The 27983-nt window shown below is 42.6% G+C and overlaps 2 protein-coding genes across 2 annotated transcripts in view; one reads left to right on the top strand and one right to left on the bottom strand.

The window, feature by feature from the left end:
• JADE1 (jade family PHD finger 1) overlaps positions 1–16616 on the bottom strand; it is a 163650-nt gene extending 147034 nt beyond the window's left edge. Inside the window, exons 1-2 of the mRNA XM_028743303.2 lie at positions 16302–16616; positions 12867–12898 (exon numbers count right to left, since the gene is read on the bottom strand). The gene's annotated coding sequence lies outside the window, so the exon portion shown is untranslated. The remainder of the gene's footprint in view (positions 1–12866; positions 12899–16301) is intronic.
• Positions 16617–16866: 250 nt separating this feature from the next.
• PGRMC2 (progesterone receptor membrane component 2) lies at positions 16867–26939 on the top strand. The gene is made up of 3 exons (XM_028743324.2): positions 16867–17303; positions 23843–23998; positions 25028–26939. Exons 1-3 carry the CDS (start codon positions 16934–16936, stop codon positions 25123–25125), a joined length of 624 nt encoding a protein of 207 aa, XP_028599157.2. The 5' UTR covers positions 16867–16933; the 3' UTR covers positions 25126–26939.
• The last annotated feature ends 1044 nt before the right edge of the window (positions 26940–27983 follow it).

Below are 27983 nucleotides of genomic sequence, written 5' to 3'. Positions count from 1 at the left end.
TTTATTAAGGGTGGTAAATATATCAAGGTCTGTTCGAAATAAAGCTTGAGTAGTTTGTGGCATTGGCAGAACTCTGAAACATATTTACAACCCTGCTTGTTTTTTATTCATTCCCACCCCCACTGCTTTTTGTTGGCTGCAAGACATGGTCCTGAATGCAAAATGTAAGCACTCTCTCTCACACACACACATACATGCACACAACATGTTTATTTAATAGAAAAACCCAGCTAAAATTTTGCCAAACATTTCAATCAATCTCTGTCAAAGCCAGATTGGCTGTGTGTCAGTTAAAATTAGTTGTGAGTGTACCCAAGAGCATCTTCCCTTCCTGCTTCAAGGGTGGGGGTGGTTTCAGGGAGTCCATATCACAAGGTTAAAGAGTTTAAAACAGAGATGGGGAATCTGTGGCCCTCTTGATGTTGCAAGACTCCAACTCCCATCAGCCCAAACCAACATGACCAATGGGACACAGGAATGATGGGGCTGTTGTTGTTGTTTAGTCGTTTAGTCGGGTCCGACTCTTCGTGACCCCATGGACCAGAACACGCCAGGCACCTCTGTCCTCCACTACCTCCCGCAGTTTGGTCAAACCCATGCTGGTAACCTCGAAAACACTATCCAACCATCTTGTCCTCTGTCGCCCCCTTCTCCTTGTGCCCTCCATCTTTCCCAGCATCAGTGTCTTCTCCAGGGAGTCTTCTCTTCTCATGAGGTGGCCAAAGTACTGGAGCCTCAGCTTCACGATCTGTCCTTCCAGTGAGCACTCAGGGCTGATTTCCTTAAGAATGGATGCGTTTGATCTTCTTGCAGTCCATGGGACTCTCAAGAGTCTTCTCCAGCACCATAATTCAAAAGCATCAATTCTTCGGCGATCAGCCTTCTTTATGGTCCAGCTCTCACTTCCATACATCACTACTGGGAAAACCATGGCTTTAACTATACGGACCTTTGTTGGCAAGGTGACATCTCTACTTCTCAAGATGCTGTCTAGGCCTGTCATTGCCCTTCTCCCAAGAAGCAGGCGTCTTTTAATTTCGTGGCTGCTGTCACCATCTGCAGTGATCATGGAGCCCAAGAAAGTAAAATCTCTCACTACCTCCATTTCTTCCCCTTCTATTTGCCAGGAGGTGATGGGACCAGTGGCCATGATCTTCGTTTTTTTAATGTTGAGCTTCAGACCATATTTTGCGCTCTCCTCTTTCACCCTCATTAAAAGGTTCTTTAATTCCTCCTCACTTTCTGCCATCAAGGTTGTGTCATCTGCATATCTGAGGTTGTTGATATTTCTTCCAGCAATCTTAATTCCAGCTTGGGATGCATCCAGCCCAGCCTTTCGCATTATGTATTCTGCATATAAATTAAATAAGCAGGGAGACAAAATACAGCCTTGTCGTACTCCTTTCCCAATTTTGAACCAATCAGTTGTTCCATATCCAGTTCTAACTGTAGCTTCTTGTCCCACATAGAGATTTCTCAGGAGACAGATGAGGTGATCAGGCACTCCCATTTCTTTAAGAACTTGCCATAGTTTGCTGTGGTCGACACAGTCAAAGGCTTTTGCATAGTCAATGAAGCAGAAGTAGATGTCTTTCTGGAACTCTCTAGCTTTCTCCATAATCCAGCGCATGTTTGCAATTTGGTCTCTGGTTCCTCTGCCTCTTCTAAATCCAGCTTGCACTTCTGGGAGTTCTCGATCCACATACTGCTTGAGCCTTCCTTGTAGAATTTTAAGCATAACCTTGCTAGCGTGTGAAATGAGTGCAATTGTGCAGTAGTTGGAGCATTCTTTGGCACTGCCCTTCTTTGGGATTGGGATGTAGACTGATCTTCTCCAATCTTCTGGCCACTGCTGAGTTTTCCAAATTTGCTGGCATATTGAGTGTAGCACCTTAACAGCATCATCTTTTAAAATTTTAAATAGTTCAGCTGGAATACCATCACTTCCACTGGCCTTGTTATTTGCAGTGCTTTCTAAGGCCCATTTGACTTCACTTTCCAGGATGTCTGGCTCAAGGTCAGCAGCCACACTACCTGGGGTGTACGAGACATCCATATCTTCCTGGTATAATTCCTCTGTGTATTCTTGCCACCTCTTCTTGATGTCTTCTGCTTCTGTTAGGTCCTTACCACTTTTGTCCTTTATTATGGTAATCTTTGTACGAAATGTTCCTTTCATATCTCCAATTTTCTGTAGTCCAACATAATTAAGAGCACTAGTCTTCAACTTTTTCCAACCTGGAACTGAATTTTTGCCTAAATATGCACTTGGTGATCCATTTATTTTTGTTACACACCACCACCCAAATCTCTGAGCGGTGTGAGATTCCAGGGGGTTCCAGGAGCACTTATCAAGGGCCATGTTTCCTTTTGGAAATAAGGTACAGTGGGGACTATGGTGTCTTTGTGCTATATGGTTAATTTACACATATATATAAGCTGAGTCTTTGATGGAGGCGTTCACAGCATTACACTCCAACAGGGTCTTGCTTCTTCCATAGCTACAGCCTTAGATTCCAGCAGCAATCAGTCATGGCTCCCTGGCATTGCTCTGCAGCTTGCCTTGCTCTCTAGGTCACATCACTCCTAACCTCCTACTCCCGCCCACATTGCTTCTCACTTTATCTATTGAGGAGTTTCTGGTGAGTTCCTTTGACACATTGTTGTCCTAACATATGGGCAGGCAAACTAAGGCCCAGGGGCCGGATCCGGCCCAACTGCCTTTTAAATCCGGCCCACGGAAGGTCTGGGAATCAGTGTGTTTTTACATGAGTAGAATGTGTCTTTTTATTTAAAATGCATCTCTAGGTTATTTGTGGGGCCTGCCTGGTGTTTTTACATGAGTAGAATGTGTGCTTTTTGGAGTAATTTGGAGGAGTCTAGCACCCATGAACATTACTTTTTAAACAATATATTTATTTTTTAGTAGTACTGGCATCGCGATCCACTACTCAATAGTTGGTTCTGACCCACCAGCTGGAGATCAATATTCTAGTGGGTCTGAAGTCCATCATCCCTTGTGTAACTAACACACACACACACACACACACACACATGCATGGAGTATGCTGAGGTCTTAACTAAAACAGTTAACTAAAAGAAGTATCCATACTAGTGAGGATCTGGAAGTTATCACCTTGCCCACTCTAGTTTAATGATACGAGAAGACTTCCTAAGCGAGCTGGAAGTTTCTTCCTTTGGCAACAGATAGGTGTTGGCACACACATGAAATAAATCCTCACCTAATATCTACCAGGTCACATCACCAATCGAAGTCTCATTATAGCCTTAAATCTTGACAATGTGTAGTATAATCTTAATTTAAAATGGATTTTAAAAATAAAGCAAAACACATTTTAGATCCTCCCGGCTTTCACTTTCAGGTGAACATATATAGTGGAATTGGGGTAACCCAGGAAACCTAGTTTAAACCTTGTGGTGCCATGATTCACAAGGCAGTTATATTGCATATATTCTTAATCTACTGTATAGAGTTTTTTTGTTTATCTGCAGCATGGGAAGAGACAAATACCCACCCACTAGGCATAAAGAAATTAGGATGGTAGAAATATCTGCTGCAGTTCCAGCCAGGACTGACTTTAACAAGCGACCAAAAATGCAACTGAGAAACTGCATAATAGCTACCAGTAAATAAGCATGTTCTGTCCAAACAAAAATGATGGATATTCAGGCCAAGTTATGAGTCAGCTACCACATGCTTTTTTCTCGATTTGTACTTTTCCTAATAAGTAGACAGACTGCATGCATATCTTCATGACAAAAAGTTTGCAAAACAGTCTCAGAACTTTCTAACCTTAAGGGGAAAAAAATCTGGATCAATCTGTCATAATATAAACACTGAATCTAAGTACTGTACAGGAATTCTACATTGTATAAGCCTTAAGGTACCCCTAAGCATACAAATACCAGCCTCTGTTAGGATGATGCAATAGTTTATATTCCAGTCTTTGAAAGATTACTAACTGCTGGGTCTGTCTGAGTTCAATGGGCCTGGTGCTTAGGCCTTTCTTCTACATTACCCTGATTCATAACCATGGGTGTTTGGGTGCCCATAAGACTTTCCTGCACATCTGGGCTACTTCACCCATATCAACAGAAGAAGCAAACCTTTAGTTGCATTCTTCTGGCCACTGATTTCAGCACTCTTCAATGGAATGAATAGAAAAATTCTCACTGGTACATAAACTCTGTCCATGCATTGGAGCTGCTTTGCCTAGAAGCAGTGTTTGGATTGGAGAAACCATGGCTTCGTACACACCATACTTTTAAAGTACATTTCCCCCAGCCCCCAAGAATTCTGGGAACTGTAGTTTGTTAAGGGCTCCATGAGGGGGTAATCTATAGTTCCTGGGATTCGGGGGGGGGGGTTGCTTTAAATGTATGGTGTGCATTTATTATAAATAATAAAATAAATGATAGAAACAGAAACAGAAATCAAACATGGCTCTCGCTCTGCCTTTCCAGCCTGCCACTTCTCTTCCAGCTTCTAGCTCATGTAACTGATCTCTCTACTTTGGCCTTTTGTCTTAAAACTAACCATGAACTGGGGGAGGGCCTCACCCATTTGCCACCATCCATTTGTCGTCTAACACAGAGCCCCTATGATTTGTTTCCTTAGTGGCCCATTACGCAGAAAATCACCTCAACAGGAAGTGAGCCGGGCTTATATTTTAACAATTGCTAGATGCAAGGACTAGAAATGTCTCTGCATACTGCCTACTTTTCCCCACCCCAAACTCATAACAATATTTTAACCAGGGGTCCCCAAAAGGCAAAAATAGGGATAAAATAGAGGCAATGATTTTCTAAGAATGGGTACTAGGAGGAAAGGACTGTGAAGTAGATCAAGCTGCCATGCATGACTGGTGGTGGGCAGTGTTCAGCTTGACAGATCACAACTTGTGCAGACCTGTCCAGGTAGATAAACAGTAGAAGTGAGTATGCAAACTCTGCTATAGAAAGCAATTTTTTGCTATATATTTTCACAGGTTTTAGTAACCACTGAAGCTGTAAACAGGAGGGAAACATGCAAGCCTACATTTAGACTTGATTTTCTGAAATGTGTGTGGATTATGTTGGAGGTAAACGAGCCTGTAGTTGCGATCTGGTTGATCTGTAAGTCAAGATCAATCATCAAAGAGGACTTGTAATTCATTAAAATGGCATGCAGAAAATGTAAGTACAACTGCACGTACATATGCAGCACAAATTGGATGCTTGTGTTTCTAGATTCCCATTTGCATCTTCATTCATATAATTGGGTTTGGGGGTTTGGGAGAGGGATACTGTCAAATGCAAACATCCTCCCTAAACAACAAGCAAAAAATCTCAAGGATTTTTCCTTTACCAGAAAAAGGCAGCAAGACATTGGGGGGGGGGGGGGACACTACTCCTCTAGTCCTATAGATGTGTCAACCTATGATAGTGTATAAAGCATTCTATTTTGGTATGTGACCCAGCTCCATGAAGTTGTTTTCTGTGATTGTTAGTCTGGCTTTGCATTACATTTGAACCAGTGCTTATTATTTGGTTCTCTCCAAACAAACCATGAGCAGAACATGCACCAGCACATTAAACTACAGTTTATTTTTAACTATGGCTTAATATGTCATCCAAGTCTGGTAAATGTTTGGCACTTTTCTCCAAGCAACTAACGATAAGGAATAAGTAGTACAAAAGAGGAAAGGGAAACCTTTAATAGTTGTGCGGGAGTAGAAATTTGAGCACATGCAGTTTCTTAAATAAGCCCTAGACAAAAACCTAAAGTAGCATTATTCAAATGTAATTTCCATATAGCCTTATGTATTGAGCACCCACATTCCTCTTTATTGTTTTTAGTATCATCAGTGTACTTAGTGCTTTAACATAATTACAAAAGAAAAAGAAAAAGAAAGTCTCTGTCCCACAGAGCTTGCAATCTGAATTTACATTTGAACAACTTTCCAATACATTCATGAATGTACAAAAAGGCATCCCACGGTGAGGAGCTGGTTAATTCTTGGGGGGGGGGGGATGTGTTTGGCTTACACAACCACTGGGTGGAGCTTGACAAAACAGCAGACTTTTGCCAGACAGCAACTGTTAAACAGAAATGCCTAAGCCAAAGTGCCTTGCCTCACACATGCCAAAACATATTTGCAATGGAAATGTTTGTGCTTTAAAGGACAAGGGAACAAAAGGACAAGAGAAGGAGGATATTTCAGTCTTCTGTCCTCTAATCAGACGTTTACGCAGGATTGGTGTATGTTCTCCAACGTTTGCATCAAAATATTATGAACTAGCATAAAGTAGGGACAGGAGAAAGAGGTTATAGTTTGACAGATGATTTGCATTTAGAGAATGGTGACTAGGACCGTTTTTCCACAACTTTAACTGCTATGATTTTGTTCAAAGTCATGTTTTGTTCATATATGTTAGCAAATTTGACAGTTAGCACACTGCAAGGTTAACAGCCTCTTCTTGTCTGTTTATAGGACTTTTGGCCCACATAGCCCTCTAGTGAGGGGTACATTAGTACTGTATACAGACACAGTAAAAATGTTAATTTTAAGCATCAAACTAAACAAGACGTATTTGTACAACTTATTCTAAATGAAAAGCTTATTCTAGAGTTTAAAAACTGCTCAAACTGAAAAGCTTCTTAGAGTTAGACTTTGGAGGGTGGGAGTACTATAGCTGTGTTTCAGTCTTGTTCTGCAAACTTGAGACATGAGTGGTGCCGATTAGGTGGCATTTTAACATATCTGTGCAATTCTGATACTCCACAGAAGAGAGGGATGCATCAAAGAAATGAACGACCCAATGGAGATGATGGTGTTGCTTCAGTGGGAGTGGTATGACTTCAGCAGGAAGCTCTGTCCATATGCTCCCTAAATTACTCAAGACAACCCTAATTCAAACGTATAGCTATGGCACATTGGTCCCTCTCACATGTCTCAAAGTAGAAAAACCATGTGACTGACTGAGCTGCCAGAAAGTCAGTCCTATTAGGAAAGCTTTTCCCCCATCTGTTGTTTTGATACCAGTCCAGAACAACCACTATAGCAGACATGGGAGGAGTCAGAACTGCTTCAGAAACAGCCTTATGTGCTAGTATTAGCCTACCAGAATCATAGACTGGTTTTCAGCATGGTCAGGGCTGTTTCCCTGAAGACTAGAGGAGTTACAGTGTGCTTTCTGTGGAGCTATTTTTGTTGTTGATTAGTTTAGTATTTGTTTTATGACCTTGCCAGAGATACAACAAGCAAGCAAGCAACTATGAGTCTCTTTCACTAACCAATATCTATTTTTTACTTAATCATTCTGCATTGATTGATTGATTGATTGATTGATTGATTGATTGGGTGGAGAAATAGTGGCTGGCTTGTTTATTTATTAAAACAAACCAGGCTTCCTCAACCTCGGCCCTCAAGATGTTTTGAGACTACAATTCCCATCATCCCTGACTACTGGTCCTGCTAGCTAGGGATCATGAGAGTTATAGGCCAAAAACATCTGGAGGGTCGAGGTTGAGGAAGCCTGAAACAAACTCTGTATTAACCACTTCCCTACATTCACTCATTAGAAGCCGCAGCAGCTGTTGGGCTGGGCAAGTCAGGTCAAGTAGATCTGAACTATTTGCTATTCCAGGATATTTCCAGAAAAGGTGTGTGGATGTGGTTCCTACAAGCCCCTCTCCTAGCAGGGGATATATCCTGAATGCATAAAAATGGGGGGAAATGTTATCACTGTTATTTCTACCTTGCTCTTTTGTGAGTTTGTCAGTGAATTTCTAAAAGCAAAAGTTTGGGCTGTATGCCTGTCTGGATATGATTCCACACCCTCCCCCAAACCTGGAAAATATTCTCCTGACTCTCAAACAGAGGTGATTATTATAAGTCTGGTGTGATTATTCTGATTTTCAGGAACAAGTGACATATTGCAAATATGTTCTGATGTGCTCTGATGAGTCCCTCAAAAAGACAGCTAAGCAAATGTTGGCAATGTTCCCCCAAAAAGTTCAACAACTTTTCTGGCCTCTTAAAAAACTTTGGCTGATCTCCTAAAAAAAGCTCAACAATGAGGATTGCTATGTCTCTGTGCATATCACCAACCATTACAAGCAGGTATGTGTGTTTCAGACAGAATCGGTAAAGGTAAAGGGACCCCTGACCGTTAAGTCCAGTTGCGGATGACTCTGGGGTTGCGGCGCTCATCTTGCTTTACTGGGCAAGGGAGCCGACGTACAGCTTCCAGGTCATGTGGCCAGCATGACTAAGCCGCTTCTGGCGAACCAGAGCTGCACACGAGACAGTAAAAGAGCAGTTCAGTGGGTTCGGTGGGAAAAAATATAAATATGTGTACCATCTTCATGGAGTATCTCAAGGAGCTGATCTACTTGAAGTTTATACAAATTTGGAAATTACCACAGTGTGCTATGGATTTTTTAAATAAAATACTGCCTGGTAATTAAAGATCAAAGTCAGTGCATGTATGCTAACTCCCTGCCTTGTTTCTTCCTCCTGCCTACTCTCTGGAACAACAAGGAGAATGTGTAATAAGATGAGTGCACACCCACCTACTGCCTTTCCTGAGCAGGAGGTGTGGCAGCAGTAGATCCTTTGGTTCTGTGCAGTCAGATAAGGAGGGTGTGTCTACCAGAAGCATGAAATCATGCCTTATGCCACTCCAGTTTTGATAACCTGTTCTGTTAAGCCCCTATTTTCACTAACAGGGTGAAAAGAGCTGTTGTTATAGAGGACAAGGTGGCAAGGAGTCTGGTCTTGAAAAAGACAAAACATCATCTTTGAAATTTAGAAGTAGGCTTTGTTGAAATTACTGGATCTAGCTTCAAAATAAATGTGTTTGTGGGAAGGAGAGGGGTTAGTTTAAAGTTTGAGAATGAACTGGGTATGTTTCTCAAGTGAACATGTTGATTCATTCACATGGGGAAGCATTCTTCATGTGGGCCTCTTCCTAATTTACGAATGGAATTAAGAGAAGGCAACTATACAGGCAAGGTAAGGCAATTAAGGTTTGCCACACCCATACAATTAGCATATTTTCCATTAGTTGACAAACGAGTTCCTAAACGAAGTACAGGACAGTCTGACCAAGTTGTTGTTATGTTCAGTCAGCTCTATGTGAAGAAATTTCTTAACGTGTATATATGTATATATGTGTGTGTTCATATAGCAGCAGCCAGATCGTTTCTGGTTTTCTGTATCTTGGGATCAAAACCTCTAGATTTCCAGAATAAATTAGAAGTACAATAGTCAAGTAAATTTGAGACAAGCTGAATAGCACACTTTGAAGTTTGCTGGAGGCTGCTGGAATCATGTCCACACCTTTCAAACATTACAAACCACATGTGGTGCTGATGCTAAGACAAATGTTTCCAACGGCCTCCATATATTTCCTCATGACTTTTCAGGCTCATTACAGCTCATTTTTTAAAACTGGCTGCACTACAAATCTTCTCATACCGTATCTGGATAACAAAGGAATGTGGGCCTTCTTTTCATCTCACCAACTCCAGCCTGGTGCAGGAAAAAGTAATCACAGCAGGCTGCCTTTCAGAGCCCTGCAGCATGAAGCCACACAACACAGGTGACACATATACCACACATTCCATAAAGCCAATGCTGCCATAGGTGTCTACTTTGTATTGCTTTAAAATTCATCTGCTATTATTTTCTGTGTTGTTTTTAACAGGGGTTTTCTTCTTTTTGGCTGCTTCTATTTTATTTTGTACATTGCCTTGAGGCATGTCTGTGTGGAAGGTGCTTAATAAATAAAGACTGTGTAGTTGTGTTGGTACAAATACGCCCCAATAATCTGATTCTGGTACAGGTGCTTTTGAATATCTGTATTTTTAAAAATCAGATCAAAATAATAACATACAATGTTATTATTTGTCATCATTATTGGTGTCAATTTATTAAACAGTTGTCTCAAAATTATATATAATAAAAACAGCAAAAATGGTTTAAAAACACACATGCACGCAAACCGATACATTTTAAACAAAACTAAAACCATACAAAAGACACTCATACCAAAGACCCATTTATCTATCTACAAAAGCCTGTTGGGACAAAAATGTCTTACAAGTGTTTCCTGAAAATGCAGATAGTGGGTCCCTGTCCTATCTCGATAGGAATGCTGTTACACAGAACAGGGGCAGCCAAGCTAAAAGCCCTACTCCTCTACTAGGTATATTAGGGATAAGGCAGCCTCTCAAGTAACCTTGTTATGAGCTGTAGAATGCACACTTCTTCAGATATCTTCAGTTATCTGGTGTGCTTGCACACGAAAGCTTATACCCAGAACAAACTTAGTTGGTCTCTAAGGTGCTACTGGACAATTTTTCAATTTTTGTATTTATTTCTACTGCGTCAGACCAACATGGCTACCCTACCTGAATCATGAGCTGTAGAGTACAAGTAGCAGACTGGCAGTCTGTAAGCAAATCCTGCAAGCAGGGCATTGTATGCTGGTGGTAGTTTGCCCCCACAACCAACCAAACTTATGTTCTGTTCCAGTTAAAGCCTCCCAGCCAACCCAAAGAGTAGCCCCACACAGAGCACATTACAGTGGTGCCTCGCAAGACGAAATTAATTCGTTCCGCAAGTCTCTTCGTCTTGCGAGTTTTTCGTCTTGCGATGCACGGTTTCCCATAGGAATGCATTGAAAATCAATTAATGCGTTCCTAGGGAAACCGCCTTCAGATCAGGTCCGGGGACAGTCTGTCCCCCGACCTCTTCTGAAGGCTGGGGGGGGGGGATAAGGGCTTTTCTTCCCACCCCCAGCATTTTAAAAAACCCTGGGACAGCGGAGGACTTCTCCGCTGTCCGGGGCGATCTTAAAATGCTGGCGGGCGGCATTTCAAAATCGCCCGGGACAGCGGAGGACTTCTTCCTGTCCGGGGTGATTTAAAAGCCCCTGGGAAGGCAGGCAGGGGGGACAAAGACTTTTGCCCCCCGCCAGCCTTCAGAAGAGGTCCTGGACCTCTTCTGAAGGCCGGCAGGGGGCAAAAGTCTTTCCTCCCCCCTGCCTGCCTTCCCGGGAGAGCGGAGAAAGGCAGCGTGTTTCTCCGCTGTCCCGGACGGCTTTTGAAGCCAGGCTTTTGAAAGCCGTCCGGGACAGCGGAGAAACGCAGCGCGCCATTCCCGTTGTCCCCCGACTTGGCTAGAAGGCTGGCGGGGGGGAGAAGCCTGCTCCTCCCCGTCGCCAGCCCCGCAAACTCGGGGGACAGCGGGAGAGGCACAGCGCGCCCTTCCCGCTGCCCCCCGACTTGGCTAGAAGGCTGGCGGGGGGAGAAGCCTGCTCCTCCCCGTCGCCAGCCCCGCAAACTCGGGGGACAGCGGGAGAGGCGCAGCTCGCCCTTTCCGCTGCCCCCCGACTTGGCTGGAAGGCTGGCGGGGGGAGAAGCCTGCTCCTCCCCGTCGCCAGCCCCGCAAACTCGGGGGACAGCGGGAGAGGCGCAGCGCGCCATCCCGCTGTCTCCCGACATGGTTTGGAGGCTGGCGGGGGGGAGAAGCCTGCTCCTCCCCGTCACCAGCCTCGCAAACTCGGGGGACAGCGGGAGAGGCGCAGCTCGCCATCCCGCTGTCCCCCGAATTGGCTAGAAGGCTGGCGGGGGGGAGAAGCCTGCTCCTCCCCGTCGCCAGCCCCGCAAACTCGGGGGACAGCGGGAGAGGCGCAGCTCGCCATCCCGCTTTCCCCCGAATTGGCTAGAAGGCTGGCGGGGGGGAGAAGCCTGCTCCTCCCCGTCGCCAGCCCCGCAAACTCGGGGGACAGCGGGAGAGGCGCAGCTCGCCATCCCGCTGTCCCCCGAATTGGCTAGAAGGCTGGCGGGGGGGAGAAGCCTGCTCCTCCCCGTCGCCAGCCCCGCAAACTCGGGGGACAGCGGGAGAGGTGCAGCGCGCCATCCCGCTGTCTCCCGACATGGTTTGGAGGCTGGCGGAGGGCTTCCTCCTCCCCCAGCCCCGCAAGCTCCCAGAGCGATGCCAAAGCTGCGTGCAGCTTCGGCATGGCTCTGGGTCCCGTTCTGGGGGAGGGGGAAGCTCGGGCTTCCCCCGCCCTAGCCCCACGCCTGGCGGTGGGGGAATAAATTTTTTTCCCTTTATTTCCCTCCGTCCGTCCCCCCCCCCCCCCGGCCAGGCTTCGGAGGAGGTCCGAGGACAGTGGGGAAGACGCGCTGCGCTTCCCCGCTGTCCCGGAGATTTCCCTATGGGCTTTCGTCTTGCAAAGCAAGCCCATAGGGAAATTCGTTTTGCGAAGCGCCTCCAAAACGGAAAACCCTTTCGTCTAGCGGGTTTTCCGTCTTGCGAGGCGTTCGTCTTGCGGGGTACCACTGTACAGTGATTCAACCATTAAGTTACCAGTACATGGAAAACTGCAGTCATTAACCCGATCCAATAACAACCATAGTCAATTTACCGACCAAAGTTGGTAACTGGTATTCCTAGCCATCAAAGACATCTGTGCCTCCAGGTATAGTTGGATCCAGGAGCACCCTCAAACTATGTACTTGCTCCTTCAACAATAGTGTGACGCCATCCATCTAATTTATTCCAGGAATGCTTACAGCTCCATTACCACAATATTGCAGCTTACAAGCAATATTTCAGATTACAGACTCTTGGCCTCATCTCAGAATCCCTCGCCCCGAAGGTTTTTGGCCTCTTCTCCACATTCATAGTTATAAATAATCCCAATCCTATTGGATTTCAATACCAGTATTTTTTTAACAAATCTATCTGGAAAAGACCTAAAAATTTCAAGGAAAGCCTTTCATGCAAATACACAGGTGAAGGACAGGCTGCCCTTCTTAAGGAATTTGAAAGTATTCAAATTCTTACCTTGCCTTGTAGATATATATAAAGAGCACCAGCTGAAAAACAATAATTGGTGGGTGTTAAAATCATTACAACTCAAACTGAGGTGGCAAATAAATGGGGAAATGGACAGGGTCCACATAAAAGTGATTGGGTGAACAGTGTGGAATATGTAGTAATACACAACACCATATACACATTTAGTTCAGATTAGAGAAGGTAAGGAATAGGATGCTCACAAAAGGGATTTTGCTTTAAATCAGATGTGTTAATTTTTGGAAAAACTGTTATCAACAGAATATAGCTACTATATATATTTTGCATTTTGAGGTAAACTGAAAATAATTGTATTATTTATGACAGCATTATTGTTATCATTATTTTTCTTAACTGTAACTGAGGGTTTTGCTATAAAAAGGAGCTGCCCTCTATCAGATATTGTAAATGCATTAAAAGCAATGGGTTAGAGATAAAATTGCAGAACTATCCAGTCCTTAAATGACATATGTTAAAATGGACAGCACCAATCCCAAATCCATTTGCACCATTATAGTATTGATGCTATCATAGAGAAGAGAACCTGTTGCAGCCAAGCAACAGGATTGTACTGGCACAGGGCTAGGGGCAGTGCTATATCAATGTAATCAGTCATACACCAGCAGAATCCCATGTCAAGAATCACAAAAAAATTGATAGACTGAGAAATGGTTTTGGCATGAAAGGAATTAAGAAGTGGCCAGCCTGTCCTCAATGCCAGGTTTGGATCCATTCCTTGCACCAGCATCATGAGAATAAAGTGGAGCTATACTTGTTTGGTAAGGGAACCTATCTGATACTTTGAGATGCATGCAATGGGACTATACCACTCTCCCATGTCTTTATATTAGCAACGGATATTACCGTATTTTTCGCCCTATAGGACGCACTTTTTCCCCTCCAAAAATGAAGGGGAAATGTGTGTGCATCCTATGGGGCGAATGCAGGCTTCCGCTGAAGCTATCCGCAAGCCTTGCAAGCCCGGCGGGAGTTCCCGCGGGCTCTCCAGGTTTGCGGGCAGCAGCCTGCAGCCCACAAGCTTGGGGGACAGTGGGGAGGCGCAGCGCGCCTTCCCGCTGTTCCCCGACCTGGTTTGGAGGCTGCCAGCCCCACAAGCTCGGGGGACAGCGGGGAGGCGCAGCGCCGCCATCCCGCTGTTCCCCGACCTGGTTTGGAGGCTGCCAGCCCCACAAGCTAGGGGGACAGATATCCGCAAGCCTGGGGAGACCAGCGGGACTTCCCGCCGGGCTCCCTAGGCTTGCGGATAGCAGCCTGTTCTGGGGGCTGGGGTCAGGGGAAGCTTGGGGGGGGGGGAAATAAATTTTTTCCCTTTATTTCCCCCCCAAAAAAACTAGGTGTGTCCTATAGGCCGTTGCGTCCTATAGGGCGAAAAATAAGGTACCTTTTTGGGACAGATGTAGGAAAATTTATCACTAGGTGGTCTTCCTGCCTGCACCATACTATCATCTAGCACTTTTTTCCTTAAAAAAAAAGTTTAGGGGTACTCTCATTTTCCTACTCATATTGATGTACTACCCCTCAATGAGGCCAAACTTAGATTCACAAAATATTTAGGGGTATGCGTATCCCTGCATCCCCACAGGAAAAAAAGCACTGCTATCATCTACTTGTATATAATTTTATTCTCCGCTTAAGGATAACATAAGGATTCTTAATTCACCTACATTTGTATATATCAATCTAAATAGATGTTTCTTCATTACTGTACAATTATAGTACCATTTATACTTATGATGAATCTGTGTATTGGTAATTGATACCTGGCCAATTACTATTCTCACTTGTGTGTGTTCTGCTTATGGCAACTATATATTCTCTACTAGGAGCAGGAAAAAACCTCATTCAAAATGTTAAGGAATTTACAGCACCTCTCTCTGAAATTTCCATGCATTTATATTTATCTATATAATCATTTTTGTCCAAATAAATTGCAAATGGCATTAAACTAGGAATGGATTATACATATTCAGAAACCCATTCCAAACAGTAAGGAAATCCAAATAAGCTACACCCATCCCTTCTTCCCTGTACTCTGAATATGGTATTCACTGATAAAATACATTGTCCAATGAAACTCCTGTTCTGTTCTGGGTGGATTAAAAAAGGAATTCCTTCTATTGTAGTTTCAGTTTTAAAAACCCATTATATTTGCTTAAGCACAGTCTGCTTTAAAATAGCATGGATTAATATGCTCAACAGGAAGTTGGAAAGACAAGGTCGGATGTGGAAGTCTGTTATTGTTTAACTTAAATCACAAAACATTTACTTGGAAGTAATTTTCATTGGTTTCAGTAGAACCTACTTTTGAGTAAACCTATTTTGGACTGCAGCTTGACTCCTTGTAGTAAGCACATTTCAACCATTATGGCTCTGTGTGGAGCACTGCCATATGAAAGTGTTTTTCTAGAATATTAGCCCTGGTGTGTTTTCCACAGCTCAGGGCTGTGGTACCGTCCAACACTAATGACTACAATTTCCATAATCCCTGAACTATGGCCATGCTAGATGGGGATTAAAAGAGATGCAGTTCAGTAACATCTGATGTATTTCTGCAATATATTAATTCTGACCCCACCTGCTACAGACATAAACATCCTTCTTATATCACTTCTTTTTAGGGGAGTGGTGTATACATCCGTTTACCCATGTGCACACACGTTTGTACACAGGGGGGCTACCCTTACTGTATGCCAGTAATATCCACAGAGGGCTGGCAACAAGTGTGAGGTACTCCTAGATAGAGGCTAGTCAAGAATCTTAGAATTAGCTGAATAGGATGCCCCTTTCCATGACCAACAAGAGAAACTGTTTTCAGCAAGCACTTACAGAAGGCCTCTGGAGCTTGTGACCAATGCTTTGGAGTGGGGAGGTGTTAAAATAGGAAATCCTGTTTTCTCCTGGGAATGATGTGGTGTGCAAAGCATGTCCTGTGGGTACTAGGAAATTGGCATGTTTTGTTCATTTGTACAGCAGCCATATAACTGCAACTCACAAAGCAAACAAAAAACGGTAGAATACAGCGTTAAAAGAATAAAAACTGGGACATATTGAATTTAAAATATCCGAAGCACAATTAAAACAAAATACCATAGCGAAGAAATGTGGATTTCGGTGAAAGATATTTTTGGGGGGAGGGGTTGCTTATTTTAAAAAGAAGCCCATTAGGGAAAGGGTTTATGCAGCCACTATGTATTAAAAACAGCCTGCTGGGTCAGTCCAACCGCCCTTTTAGTCCCTGCGCCCGTTCTCACAACGGCTACCCCAATGCCTGTGAGGAAGCCCGCGCAAACGAGCCCCCTCCAGCAGCTGGGTTTGCAGCTTCTGGAACGATATAGATTCTGCCTCCTTCAGCCAGCATTTCTCTCAGGGCGAGTGTTAACAAGTCTGTGGGGTAGGGCCTACCTGATTTTTCATTTTATTTGCACAGAGCGCCCCGTGTTCTTAGGTGCAATATACCACTGACAACTCATGACGACGCTCATGCATCTTCGCCATTGTGAAGGCAAAAGAAATTGAAAAAACGCCTTGAGGGAGCCTCTCGGAGATAAGCAGCGCCTCACCGCCCTGATTTTACAATCGATAAGGGAAAGGGCGGGGGAGTACAGAAGCATGTTTATGGCGTCGACGAGCCCCCTTCTCTCTCTCCCCCCTCAAAAAGAATATTCTAGTCCAGCGCCCGCAACGCGCGCGCGGTATTCCTCCGTCGGCACCACGTGAGCGCCAAGAATTTATGAGGGCGAAGGCTCGCTCGCGCGCGGACGCCACACGCGCGCACACACATTCTCTCTCTCTCTCTCCAACCCCTCCCAGGCGAAGATTCCCCTAAGGTGGAAATCTGCCGTTGGGTAGCCGCGTGCGCCTCTTTCTCATTCGTTCTGCTGGGCGCGAGCTAGCGTGGGTGACGTGTCCTTACCAGTGACCAATTGGAGCCCGGGCGAGGCAGAGTCAGACGGCGCCCCGCCTGCGCCTCCCCGCCTCCCTCCCCCGTCGCGGGGCGGAGCGGTTCCTCTCAGGCAGGCGCTGGCTGGGCAGTGATGGCGGACGATGGGGATGGGAAGCTAAGGACTGAACAAGGAGGCGGCGGCGGCAGCAGCAGCAGCCCGGAGGAGACGGCCGCCGGCAGCTGGCTCGGGGGGAGCGGCGGCCTCGACATGCTGCTGAGCTTGGCGCTGCTGGCGATCGTGGCGCTCGCGGCCTATCGGCTCTACAGGCGCTGGGGCAAGAGGAGCGGAGCGGGGGGCGCGGCGCAGCAGGGCCTGGTCGACTCCTTGCCCCGCATGAAGCGGCGGGACTTCACGCTGGAGCAGCTGCGCGAGTACGACGGCGCGCGCGCGGCGCGCATCCTCCTGGCTGTCAACGGCAAAGTCTTCGACGTGACCAAAGGCAGCAAGTTCTACGGGCCCGGTGAGGGGGACGGAGGGAAAGGGGGCTAGCGGGGGAGGGGGCGGCATACATGCCTCCTGGGTGAGCGACGGTGGGACAAAGGCCTGGAAGGCGGGAGAAACGCCCTCCCCCCAAGTAGCAGGTGTAAGTAAGTAAGTGGGAGTGGGGAAAAGGCCCGCTTTACCCACCCACATGGGTAGGTGGAGAAAGAAGATATAGCAGGCTCCAGACCAGGCTGGTTTCCCCGGCCTTTTTTTTTGGGGGGGGGGGGTTCCAGGGCACATTTGGAGGCAGGGAAAGTGCCACGGGCACCACAAAATACCCATTTCGCAGAAGGAAAGCTGGTGATCTCCTCTGAACTCTCCCTTCCAAAACAAAAGGTAAACACACACACCCCAAATAAAATGCAGACAATGAAGCAGACAGCATCTACACAGAAACAAGTAGCCCACACCAAACGAAACCGAAGAATGCAAAATTTAAAATAATTATTTAAAAAAAAAACCCAAGGAGGTAGGGGGCCTTGGAGAATATGAGGGATTGTGGGCATGCCATGGTGCCCACAAATACAGTCTTGGGCACCTAAACTTCAGTCCTAGTTTTGTTCACACATCTGCTTTACTTTCAGACATTTAGTCCCTTTTGAATGCATATTTGCCCTGGAGTGAACAAGCTGTCTTTGGCATATTTGCTTCCCAGATTTTCAGAAATCCCAAGGCTGACTTGTTTCCTTTCCCTACACATGTAATTCTCTGGATTTTGATTAACTAACTAGAAATAGTTCCAGCCTTTTACAATGTGAGTTGGCATCCAGTTTCATTTTATTAAGGTTTGGATATTTTCTCTTTCTGCAAGTCTCTCAGCAATTGCAATGATAATTGGGCTGCAGTCTTACACATAGTTACAACAGAATAAAGTTTATAATAAGTTGACGTGGAGCTGTGGACTTAATCATATACTAGTCCTAACCATGTACAGATAAAGGCTTATTGATTCATATCTGCGCAAAGTTCTTGGCAGCTGGAATAAAATTTGTCTTGCTTCTGATTAGATTTTGCCTAATATATATTAAAGGAGGCAGGAGATTGGCAATATATAATCCAGTTCTTAATATGTTTACTTGCAAGTAAGTCCTTCTAAGTAGCAGGTTTAATAATTAAACATTATTTTATTTAATAAGCTCACAATGATCTTTTGTGAAGTATATAGTAGGTAGTGAAGGAAAAGTAGGGCAAGGATTTTTTTTAAAAAAATCATTGTACATAGAAAGTTAATAGTTAGAATAGATATTTCTGCAGTTGTTTATTTTTAAACCTGCAACCTGGTTAAAGAAATTTACAAATTATAAGACTTTGGGGCTGCATTTTTTTAATTAAAAAAAATTGTGCAACCAATGGGGCATCTGCGGCCCTCCTGATGTTGTTGGACTTCAGTTCCCATCTGGCAGGGAACAATATCTGGAGGTTCATATATTCCCCATCCCTGCTGTACTCACTTGCCTGGGGTCAGCCACATTGAAACTCTAATTGCCTTGGTTCTGTGTACACACAGAAGTGCATACTGTAAGTGAGTTTGTATAAAGTTAAAAACTTTTCCAAACACAAAGCATAGACAATGTACACATAGGATGTAGTAGGCATGCTAGAAGAGGCATTCTTCTGTGTAAAAGAATTGTGAATACCTCTAAAAATAGTGTTGCAATGTGTTTTGAAGGTAATTTTAAAAGATCTGTCCGTTAATCATGATATTTTAAATTCATTAAAGACCTTAATTAAGTGGTTAAACTTGGTGGCACTTTTTATATAAATATCTTGCTGACCACTTAGGCACTGCAAATGTGCAACTTGTGCTGGTGAAGTAAAACAGTGGTAATGTAGGTGCAAATAGATAACATGCCATTTGGGCTACTAAACCTTCCTCCCTGAATACTGGAGTCAATTGTGAGAATTCAATGCTGGAATAGGGGTCTATTGTGTCTTGCATTGTGCTGAGCATTGAAACTAATCTTTTCCAGCTCTCTCTGCAGGCTATATACTGGCCACAATATGCTAACTATCAAGTAGGTATCTTGACATTTTCACTATCGCACAATACAGCAGTCCAAAGCACAGTGATCCCACAACTGAAGAAATGAATCTCATTTTCCCAGCATCAATATGTTTTGATATTTAATAACAAAAAAGTACTATTAGAAAACTAATTCTTAAACTATTATAACTACTTAAAGAATAAGCAATATGTGTATCTGTTGTGTTGTAAACCTTCCTGGAAAGTACCTTGGAAGACTCCTACAGAAGATCTTCAGCCTTCTAACATGGATGGGTCACTAAATGAATTATGAATAAAGGAGACATCTTTTATAAGAATATGCTTGTCCATCTAGCACTGAAAGAAGTGGTGGCTTATAAACTTGAGGTTAGAATATGTGACTTCAGCAAATCAAATGATTCTGAGTCCAAAGCACAATAGAGACTGGTAAGCACTCCATGTTGATGGAGATTTTATTTCTTATATTTTGCCCTTCTCATGAGAGTGCAGGGTGGCTAAAAGCAAAGGGTAGAGTAAAGTAAAAGCACACTACAAAGTATAGCAGTCAAGTCAGCACTAAATTAGAGAAATACCATATAAATTATTCCCCTCTTACTAAACCCCAAGGCCTGTTGGAACAAATAGGTATTTGGTTGCCCTCTGTAGGGAACAGTCTGAGTGTGGTAGGGAGAGGGTTCCACAGTCAGGGCAAGACCATTGAGAAGGCCCTGTCTTGTGTAGCAATCTTCTGGGTCAAATTCACTGAGGGTACACTGCAAGCTAGGCTTCCTCTGCAGATCTCAAAACAGGTTTGCTGATACTAGGGAAGGCATTCCTGCAAGTACTTGAGTTCTAACCCATTTTTGAATGCTATTGTCTTATTGAATTGGACCTGGTAGGCTAGCACAATTCTTTCATGTTCTCTGTCATTTACCATTTCTTGCTGCCCTGTACAACAACTGGACAGTAGCACTCTGCGGCAGCTGCAGCTTCTAGATCATCTTTAAGGAAACACCCATGTAGATTGTGTTACGTTAGTTCAATCAGGAGCTGTCTGAGTGTGGACAACTGCAACTAGGTCATCCTGATCCAAGAACACCTTTAATTGGTCAACTAGCTAGAGCTGGCACTCCTATCGGTGGAGACCATATCCAGGTACACCCCCCAAAAAAACCCTATGCACCTGTTATTTTAGGAGGAGTGCTACTAACAGGCTACTAGTTCTGAGACATGAGAATCACCTACTCACAACACATCCAGCTTAAGAGTATTAATAGAACACAATAAGCCAAACTTAGGCATTTCTCAACCTCCTCATTTCTGTAAAAGTCATGCTTATGCTTTTGAAGTCCATAGATGGCAAAATGTTTAGCTTTGTCTAGAATTTGCCTTTTTCATGGAATCGGAAACCTCCCTGAATTAACACTTCAGTAGCATAACAATAAATATGTGTCAGTCTGTATTGTTCAGCTGCCCAGGTGATTTCTTTTTTTGTAACTGCTATGATATCAGAATAGAGGGGTTTATGAACAATACGAACAGCTATCCCATGGAACTATGTTGTCATTGCAAAAAATGATAAAATTGAGGTGAGCATTTTACTACTATTGTCGGATACCGATTTCTTTGGTAATCTTAACTGTTACATAGTGAAGCATTATTATGCTTTAAAATTTACAAATTACAGTATTTGTTAGGACAACAAATATAACCTGCCCTGGGATCATTAATCTGATGAACAGAGGCCTAGACTTTGATTACTTATTTCAAAGTAATCAAAAAAACAAAAGCAAACTAATGTCCCAATTGATATATCTACCATTGCCTGCCAGCAAACAATAAAATTGTGAGCCCTTCTTTCCTCTGCCTTTCATCAACATACCCATTTTGGCTAGTTCCACACAATAGACACTCCTAAACAGATGGAGAATTGGTGTATTTCCGGTTTCTAGCGCATACTATTTTAGTAGCAGTTAAGTTCACAATTTTTTTTTAGGGATTCCAAGTACAATCATATCTAATGTGACTAATAAAGGGTATGTATGTATGTATGTATGTATGTATGTATGTATTTAGCCACTCGTCATCCCTAGATCTCAGGGTGGTTCACAAGATAAAAATGCAATATAGTAACCACAAATATAATAAAAACAAAAATAATATAATAATAAAAACAAAAAGAAGCCATGCAGTTTGAGATACTATTCTCCAGGTTTCCTAGGTTTCAGATACTATGCTGTCCCCAGGGAGGCTTGCCTGGCACCTTCATTTCATCTCTAGGCACTAAGCAAAACCACTCTTCATCCAAGGCCTTTGGCTACAAACAACTACAGTACAACCTTTTTTAACTGTGGAGGGGTATTGCTTTTGTTTGTTACTATGTTATTTATTGTTGTGTCTTTATATTGTAAACCACTCTGATCCTCGGATGAAGGCTGATATAGAAATTTAATAATAACATTTAAAAGACTTTACATGTACAAAAGGTGACTACTGTATTGGGGTGCTTTCCTTTTGAGTCTACAGTCGGGGGGTTAGTGATCCTTTTAATAACTTGAAACACTGCTGGAAGGTATGGAACTGAGGAGGAAAATTGTAAGGAGACTTGGAACAAAGTACAGTTCAAATCTTCAGCCTATGATTATGAGAATGATTATAGGTAATTCATTAATGGCATTTGGACCTATTAAAACTACACATGATTAGGAGACCCATATCACCAAAGTGCTGGAGAGGTGGTGATGAGATTGGATGCTACTGCTGTGTGGTGGATGTGTAAGATAGTTGAAAACTGCTGGAAGTTAGATTTTCATTATATTTTAAACAGACCTCTCTTAATTCAAAATTGGCTTTATTTAGCATTTTTCAGAACAACCCAGATTGCATTATTTACAGGACTTTTGTAAGCTTTGCCATGCTCATAAAATTTGTGATATCTGTGGGAAATTATATTCAAACATAACTATGCACAAGCAGTAGTTAGTGCATGAAGGGGTAAAGAACAACAGGGCTGTATTGCTGGATAGACTCAGCTAAGTGACACCCCCTCTCCTCCAGATCTCTCCCCCCCCCCTCTCTGCATCATGTAAGTAAGCCATGAAAAAGGATCGCATCTGTGCTTTGGGGGAGTTCCACTGTGCAAGTGGAAGTTCTTACATGGGACAGCTTTGTTGAATGAAACCTTCAGTGTCTGTGTTGGTGTACTGATTTATCATTGCAGTTGTTTTTGAGACTATAGGTAGCTTCTTGGTATAGTTGTGTTTTTGTACTATAAACTATGGCTCTTAATAAAAATTTATCTCTCTCCACATTAAACTAGAGTTCTGTTCATTTTCTTTCTAAAATTTGGGTTTGTTTAACCCAAAAGTATAATAGAAAATGGTTTTTTCCCAAGCATAGCAAGGTAAAATCATATGCTTAAACACTTTTAAGTGCATGGTTGTGAAAAACACTAATGAATTTAAGCCTTAGGATATGTATTTTATCTGAAATCCTAGTATTGCAATGTGGACAGAAGTTTTAGAAAGTCATTTTTGTGGTTGTAAGCTGTTCTAAACTATTTTTGTTATATTTTAAATTGTTGTAACCTACTCTAGGTTACATATGTTCTACCATGTGATCTTGAATTCCTGAAGCAGTCCATTGATCAGATAATATGAGCCAATTCAGCACAAATTGGTCATATACTATTTCATCAGAATGACTGCTATCATTCTGTTATTAACCTTAAACCCTTTGTTTCAGTAGATAAGTGTATAATAGTGTCACAGTTCATTTGAATAAAAGCATAAAACTTATTTCCATAACTTGAATTTCTGTGCCTTTTTTAAAAAGTCATTTAGTAATTTTCTGGATGTTATGTAATCTTAAGATTCAAGTTAAGCTATTTCCAAAGGTCAGGTTGATAAAAGTTAGTTGTGTTGCCAAGTTCCATTACAGCAATTTTTAAAGACTGCCAATGTCCCTAGGTACCAAGAAAAATATTCCACGCTTCTTTAAATGTTTTGTGGCTTTGTTATAAATATATCCAGTTTCTTTAACCAAATTCTGTTCTGCCATTCATGTATCATTTGGCCTATATAGTCTTTGAGTTAGTGACCTCCATTGTTAGCTTGCACATTTCACTTCATTTGAACAGCATTTTGTAGAGGAAAGTTCATGTTTGTGGATCATTCAGCTTCTGTGTTAGCCAATGCTCTGCCCAAGAAAGAAGGATAAATTTATATTTTGCAGTCCTGAGTAGAGACAATCACGCACTTTAAAGATGTTTGCACTCAGCCACTGTGTGACTAGCATTTGTCATGTATTTTAAAAAAGAAAATATTAAAATTGGGACAAAGGAGGCAAAGCAGTTTGAGTTACTGAATAAGCTTGTTTGTTCAAGCTCAAATTTTTTAAACTGTGTTCAGTTAGCTCTGATGTTTGGCAATAATTAATCTGGGGTAGGGGATTATGAGAACACATCAATGTTATTCTGAAAGGATAATGCAAGTGAATGACTGAATACATGGGTCTGTTTTTTCTATTTTCAGAGGGTCCTTATGGAATATTTGCTGGCAGAGATGCCTCAAGGGGACTGGCAACTTTCTGTCTAGATAAAGATGCGCTTAGAGATGAATATGATGACTTATCAGACTTAAATGCTGTGCAAATGGAAAGCGTTAGAGAATGGGAAATGCAATTTAAAGGTAATGTTTAAATTCGGATATTCCTTTAAATCAAATGGAAAGTGAGTACTTGTAAAGGTGTTTCTCAATTATTTTGCAGAAATTGATATTTACTAAATTGCTAGTGAAAATGTCATGGTTCAGCTTATGTAAATATTCATTTAATATGCATAAGTATAGTGTATCTGTGTGGAAGGGGAGGTAAGAGACACCTTAATAGGTTTCCATGGCTGGGCACAACAGGACCACTCCCTTCCTCACAGTAGTGAAAATACTGGATCAGATGGGGATCAGGAGGATGTGGAGGCAGTTGGTTCTAAGTCTTAGTATACAGTTGCCTCTTGTTAATTCTGCTGCCACAAGCAAGATTAAAAATTGTGCTGGCTAGGATTGATGGGAGTTGTCATCCAGAGCATCTGGAGGACACCAGATTAGGGAAGGTTAGGATACCAAGTGCTTCTGTAAACATCAGCATTAGTCAAAGTACCTCTTGTGGGGGAAGGAGCTACTGCTGTGTGGGGAGTGATCACAGGGGTTCTTCCAGAATTCCAAAATCACTATCTCATGAGTTGCTTGTGTACCCTTCAGGGACTGCAGTACATTCTCATCATTGTAGAGACATTCTTGCATGGATGTTTGTGCAGGCAGAGCTTAGTCCTTGACTGTCAACAGTCAACAGGGGAAGGTGGTGGTGGCAGAGGCAAAAGCCACTGCTCTCTGTAAGTTCACTTAACCTCTGACACTTGTTGCTGTTTGGTGAATGTGGGTGGACAAGTAAGTTTTCTGCCCATGGTGACGGCTGTCAAGAAGGCCATTTTTATTGCAGAAACACTAACCTTTCCATTGTGGGCGTGTTATTTCCAGTATACTAGGATGTTTTTCAGGTAGGAGAAAGCTAAAAGAACAGCTTAGGTGTGTGTGAAAACACCTTCAATCATGGATATGAACTAAAAAAGTTAAGTTAATGGGTTGAGAGATAGACCAATGTTTATATAGATGTTTAATGTCATGTTGTAACTTTCGATTATAATACCTACATGTCTTTTTCAGAAAAATATGACTATGTAGGTAGACTGCTAAAGCCAGGAGAGGAACCATCAGAATATACAGATGAGGAAGATACCAAGGATCACACTAAACAGGAATAAACATTGTAAATCACCAAAGTCAGGGGCCTTTGGAACTGCAATCTCTTACTCCCCATCACAGAATGCCCTGTGCCCTTGGGTACAGTTCATCTGCTGCGGAAAACGACTTGATAGGTTTTGTACAAGAACATCATTACCCTCTCAACAAAAAATTGATTACTAGGCATTATTTGTGCTGCCAAACATAGTTTTTGTTGCAGTTTAACTGTAATGTCTGGAAAGGCTTCAGAAATGAAACGGGCGCAGGGATTTAAAATGCAAAGAAAACTATTCTTTTTAGCATGTTGAAGCCTATGAACAGTTTGTTATTTACAAGCTTAAGCGTTTCATATGCCATTTTCTACTTCTCTTGACGCTAAATGGAAAACCTAGTTAAGGAATCCCAAGTAAATTTGGCTGCTGAAACATAATAAAATGAAAATACTCAAACTAGTTTGTGGGCCATTGGTTTCCATGGCAGAAAACTACTTCAGATCTCTGCAGATTAAAGGGTTTCAAATAGAATCTCCTGGAGGATAAAGGAAAATTTATCTGCAGAAGGTATCATCTGAAGCTTCTATGATTTTCCTTCCCCCTCAATCAAATCAGAATAATTGTGCCTTATTTCAACTTAGAGACTTGAATTGTTTTAAGGGAAAACCCCAAATGTGACCTGAGTCACTAAAAGCAGCATTGAGGACTGAAGTTAGAACATTCGGGTGACTGGAAAACATTGATGTCATTCTGTATATAGAATGTAAAGGAATACTCAGTGTTACTGCCATATATATATATATGTTAATATACATAAACTTAATTAGCAGTGTAATGGCCAAATGCACTCCCCTTTTGCTTTTTAAATAAACAAGCCCACCTCTTCCCTAAATTTAAGGAGCCTAGCCTCATATCTTTGAGAAATGAGGGATGTGCATGGATGTGGGTGCTCATGTGCAAGAAATGGAGGGATGGTTCCTGCAGATACTGTAAATATGAATACAATTTTAATAAAGCATGTAAAATACCAAATGTGCTGTCAGACTTTATGTAGATGCTATTAAGCTAGTATCGGTGGCCAGGACTCGTGTGTATGAGTAAAAGAAGAAATATTGGAGATATTAAATATTTTTGCACTGCTATTAAATAAAGCTTTACCCAGCTCATTTTTACTTAGTCATCACACTTAATTCACAACAGAAATGTGACATTCAGGTACAGTTTAGATGAATGAGAGCAAACAGGTGGCATATAACAGTGGAGCATATCTGTATGTAGACATGCTTTGGCTATTACTTTTCATTGAAGGTTGTCATTCCTTTTTCTTGGCATATTACAAACACAGCTTGTTTTTATCAATGTGGCAGGTAAAGAAAAAAAACCTTTTCTTGAATGCATTTCCTGTAAATTAGTCAATAAAATAGCATTAAGCTGCCATTAACGACCAACACAAGGAAAATCATGCCACGCAGTAAGACAGCCATGTGTCGTGCATGAAGAAAACAGAGCTGTGATCTTCAAGCTATGTGATATAGTGTGTTTAACAAACAGCATCCTCCTCCTGTCCAAAATGACCAAACAGTTCTGGACCATGCTCAGGTTGGCTTGTGAGTAGAATGTTCTTATGGTGTCAATAGGAAGATTTTCTATCTGCTGCCCCATTTTTTAAAATGTGAACATGCTGTTGTCCTTTAATTTGAAAATAAGCCTCCACTGATGAGCCACAGTTACAACTCTTCCACTCCAAAAATGTATTCCATAATTGAAATAATGCAGTCTGTTTTGAGAAATGAACAATTTGTGTTCCTACTTTTTTTTAAATAAAGTGTTCTGTAGATACATTGCTAGTGTGCTGTGTTTGTCATTTTACATTCAGGGAAGCTGTTGGAAGGGGAGTAAAATGTTGGACTTAACATAATTTTCCTTTCTATAGTGGATGGAGGGTATCCTCAAATCAGTTGGTGTTCCCATTCCAGTAGGGGAGGGCTATGTTAATCAGACTTGTAATTGCCATCCTGCATGAGAGTGTGTCTCCCTAAGTTTAGGGATATAACAGCAACAATCTGAACAATTCAGAAATTGCAACCCTGAAAAGCAAAAATAACAGACAAGGAAACATGTATGGCATCTCTATCCTTAAATAGCACCAGCAGAGAGCCAGAGACTTTCCCTTGACATTCCTAGCAGCAATAATCACTCCAAGTAGAATACCCTCCATCTACTGTAGAAGAGGAACTTCCCACAGTAAGTCCAACATTGTTTTCCTGTGGTAGAGGGTCAGATTGGATGTTCAAAAACTGCACCCATCCATAGTAGGGTTTTTCACTGTGGCTCCCACCTTAAGCTGAGACCACCTCTGAAGACACCTTGGAAAGAACCATTTAGTTCACAATGACACACAACACCACTGTATGACTGCCCTACAGTTGTCTGGAGGATTGATACTGAACTATGGTGGTATTTGCACTTCACATGGAATGAGCAATGGTCCTTTCAGGCAAGAGTGGATGCTTTGTAACACAGAAATGCAAGCTTTTTTCACCATTCTAGTAAAGACTTTCCTCCCACCACTACCAAAAATTCAACGTCCTTAGTACACCTACATTGTATCCTAATGGTCCAACAAGTGTCTGGTGCCATATCTTCTTTGGAGGTAGCTGAGATGGCTCTGGGCCAAACCCAAGCCCTCATGAACCTTATGACAGGCCAGATCTGAGCATCTTAACACCTGATCTCAGAGAGGAGTATTGCCCTCTTTCAGAATTATGACGCTGGAGAGAAGCTCCATGAGGGGAGCATCCACTATGGGAATCTTGGATCCTCCAAGGAGTCCATTGAAATTTAGGGCTGTCCACCCCCTGCCCATCTAGGAAACATTGCAGCAT

This window comes from Podarcis muralis, chromosome 9, assembly GCF_964188315.1.
Source record: "Podarcis muralis chromosome 9, rPodMur119.hap1.1, whole genome shotgun sequence".
NCBI lineage: Eukaryota > Metazoa > Chordata > Lepidosauria > Squamata > Lacertidae > Podarcis > Podarcis muralis.
This window is presented reverse-complemented; position numbering and strand designations above follow the sequence as displayed.

What these genes read in the sequence shown, in the direction of transcription:
- PGRMC2 (XM_028743324.2), top strand. Translation starts at nt 16,934, where the DNA reads ATGGCGGACGATGGGGATGGGAAGCTAAGGACTGAACAAGGAGGCGGC. An exon ending in CAGCAAGTTCTACGGGCCCG is followed by an intron (nt 17,304 to 23,842) that starts GTGAGGGGGACG and finishes TTCTATTTTCAG; the next exon opens with AGGGTCCTTATGGAATATTT. An exon ending in ATGGGAAATGCAATTTAAAG is followed by an intron (nt 23,999 to 25,027) that starts GTAATGTTTAAA and finishes TGTCTTTTTCAG; the next exon opens with AAAAATATGACTATGTAGGT.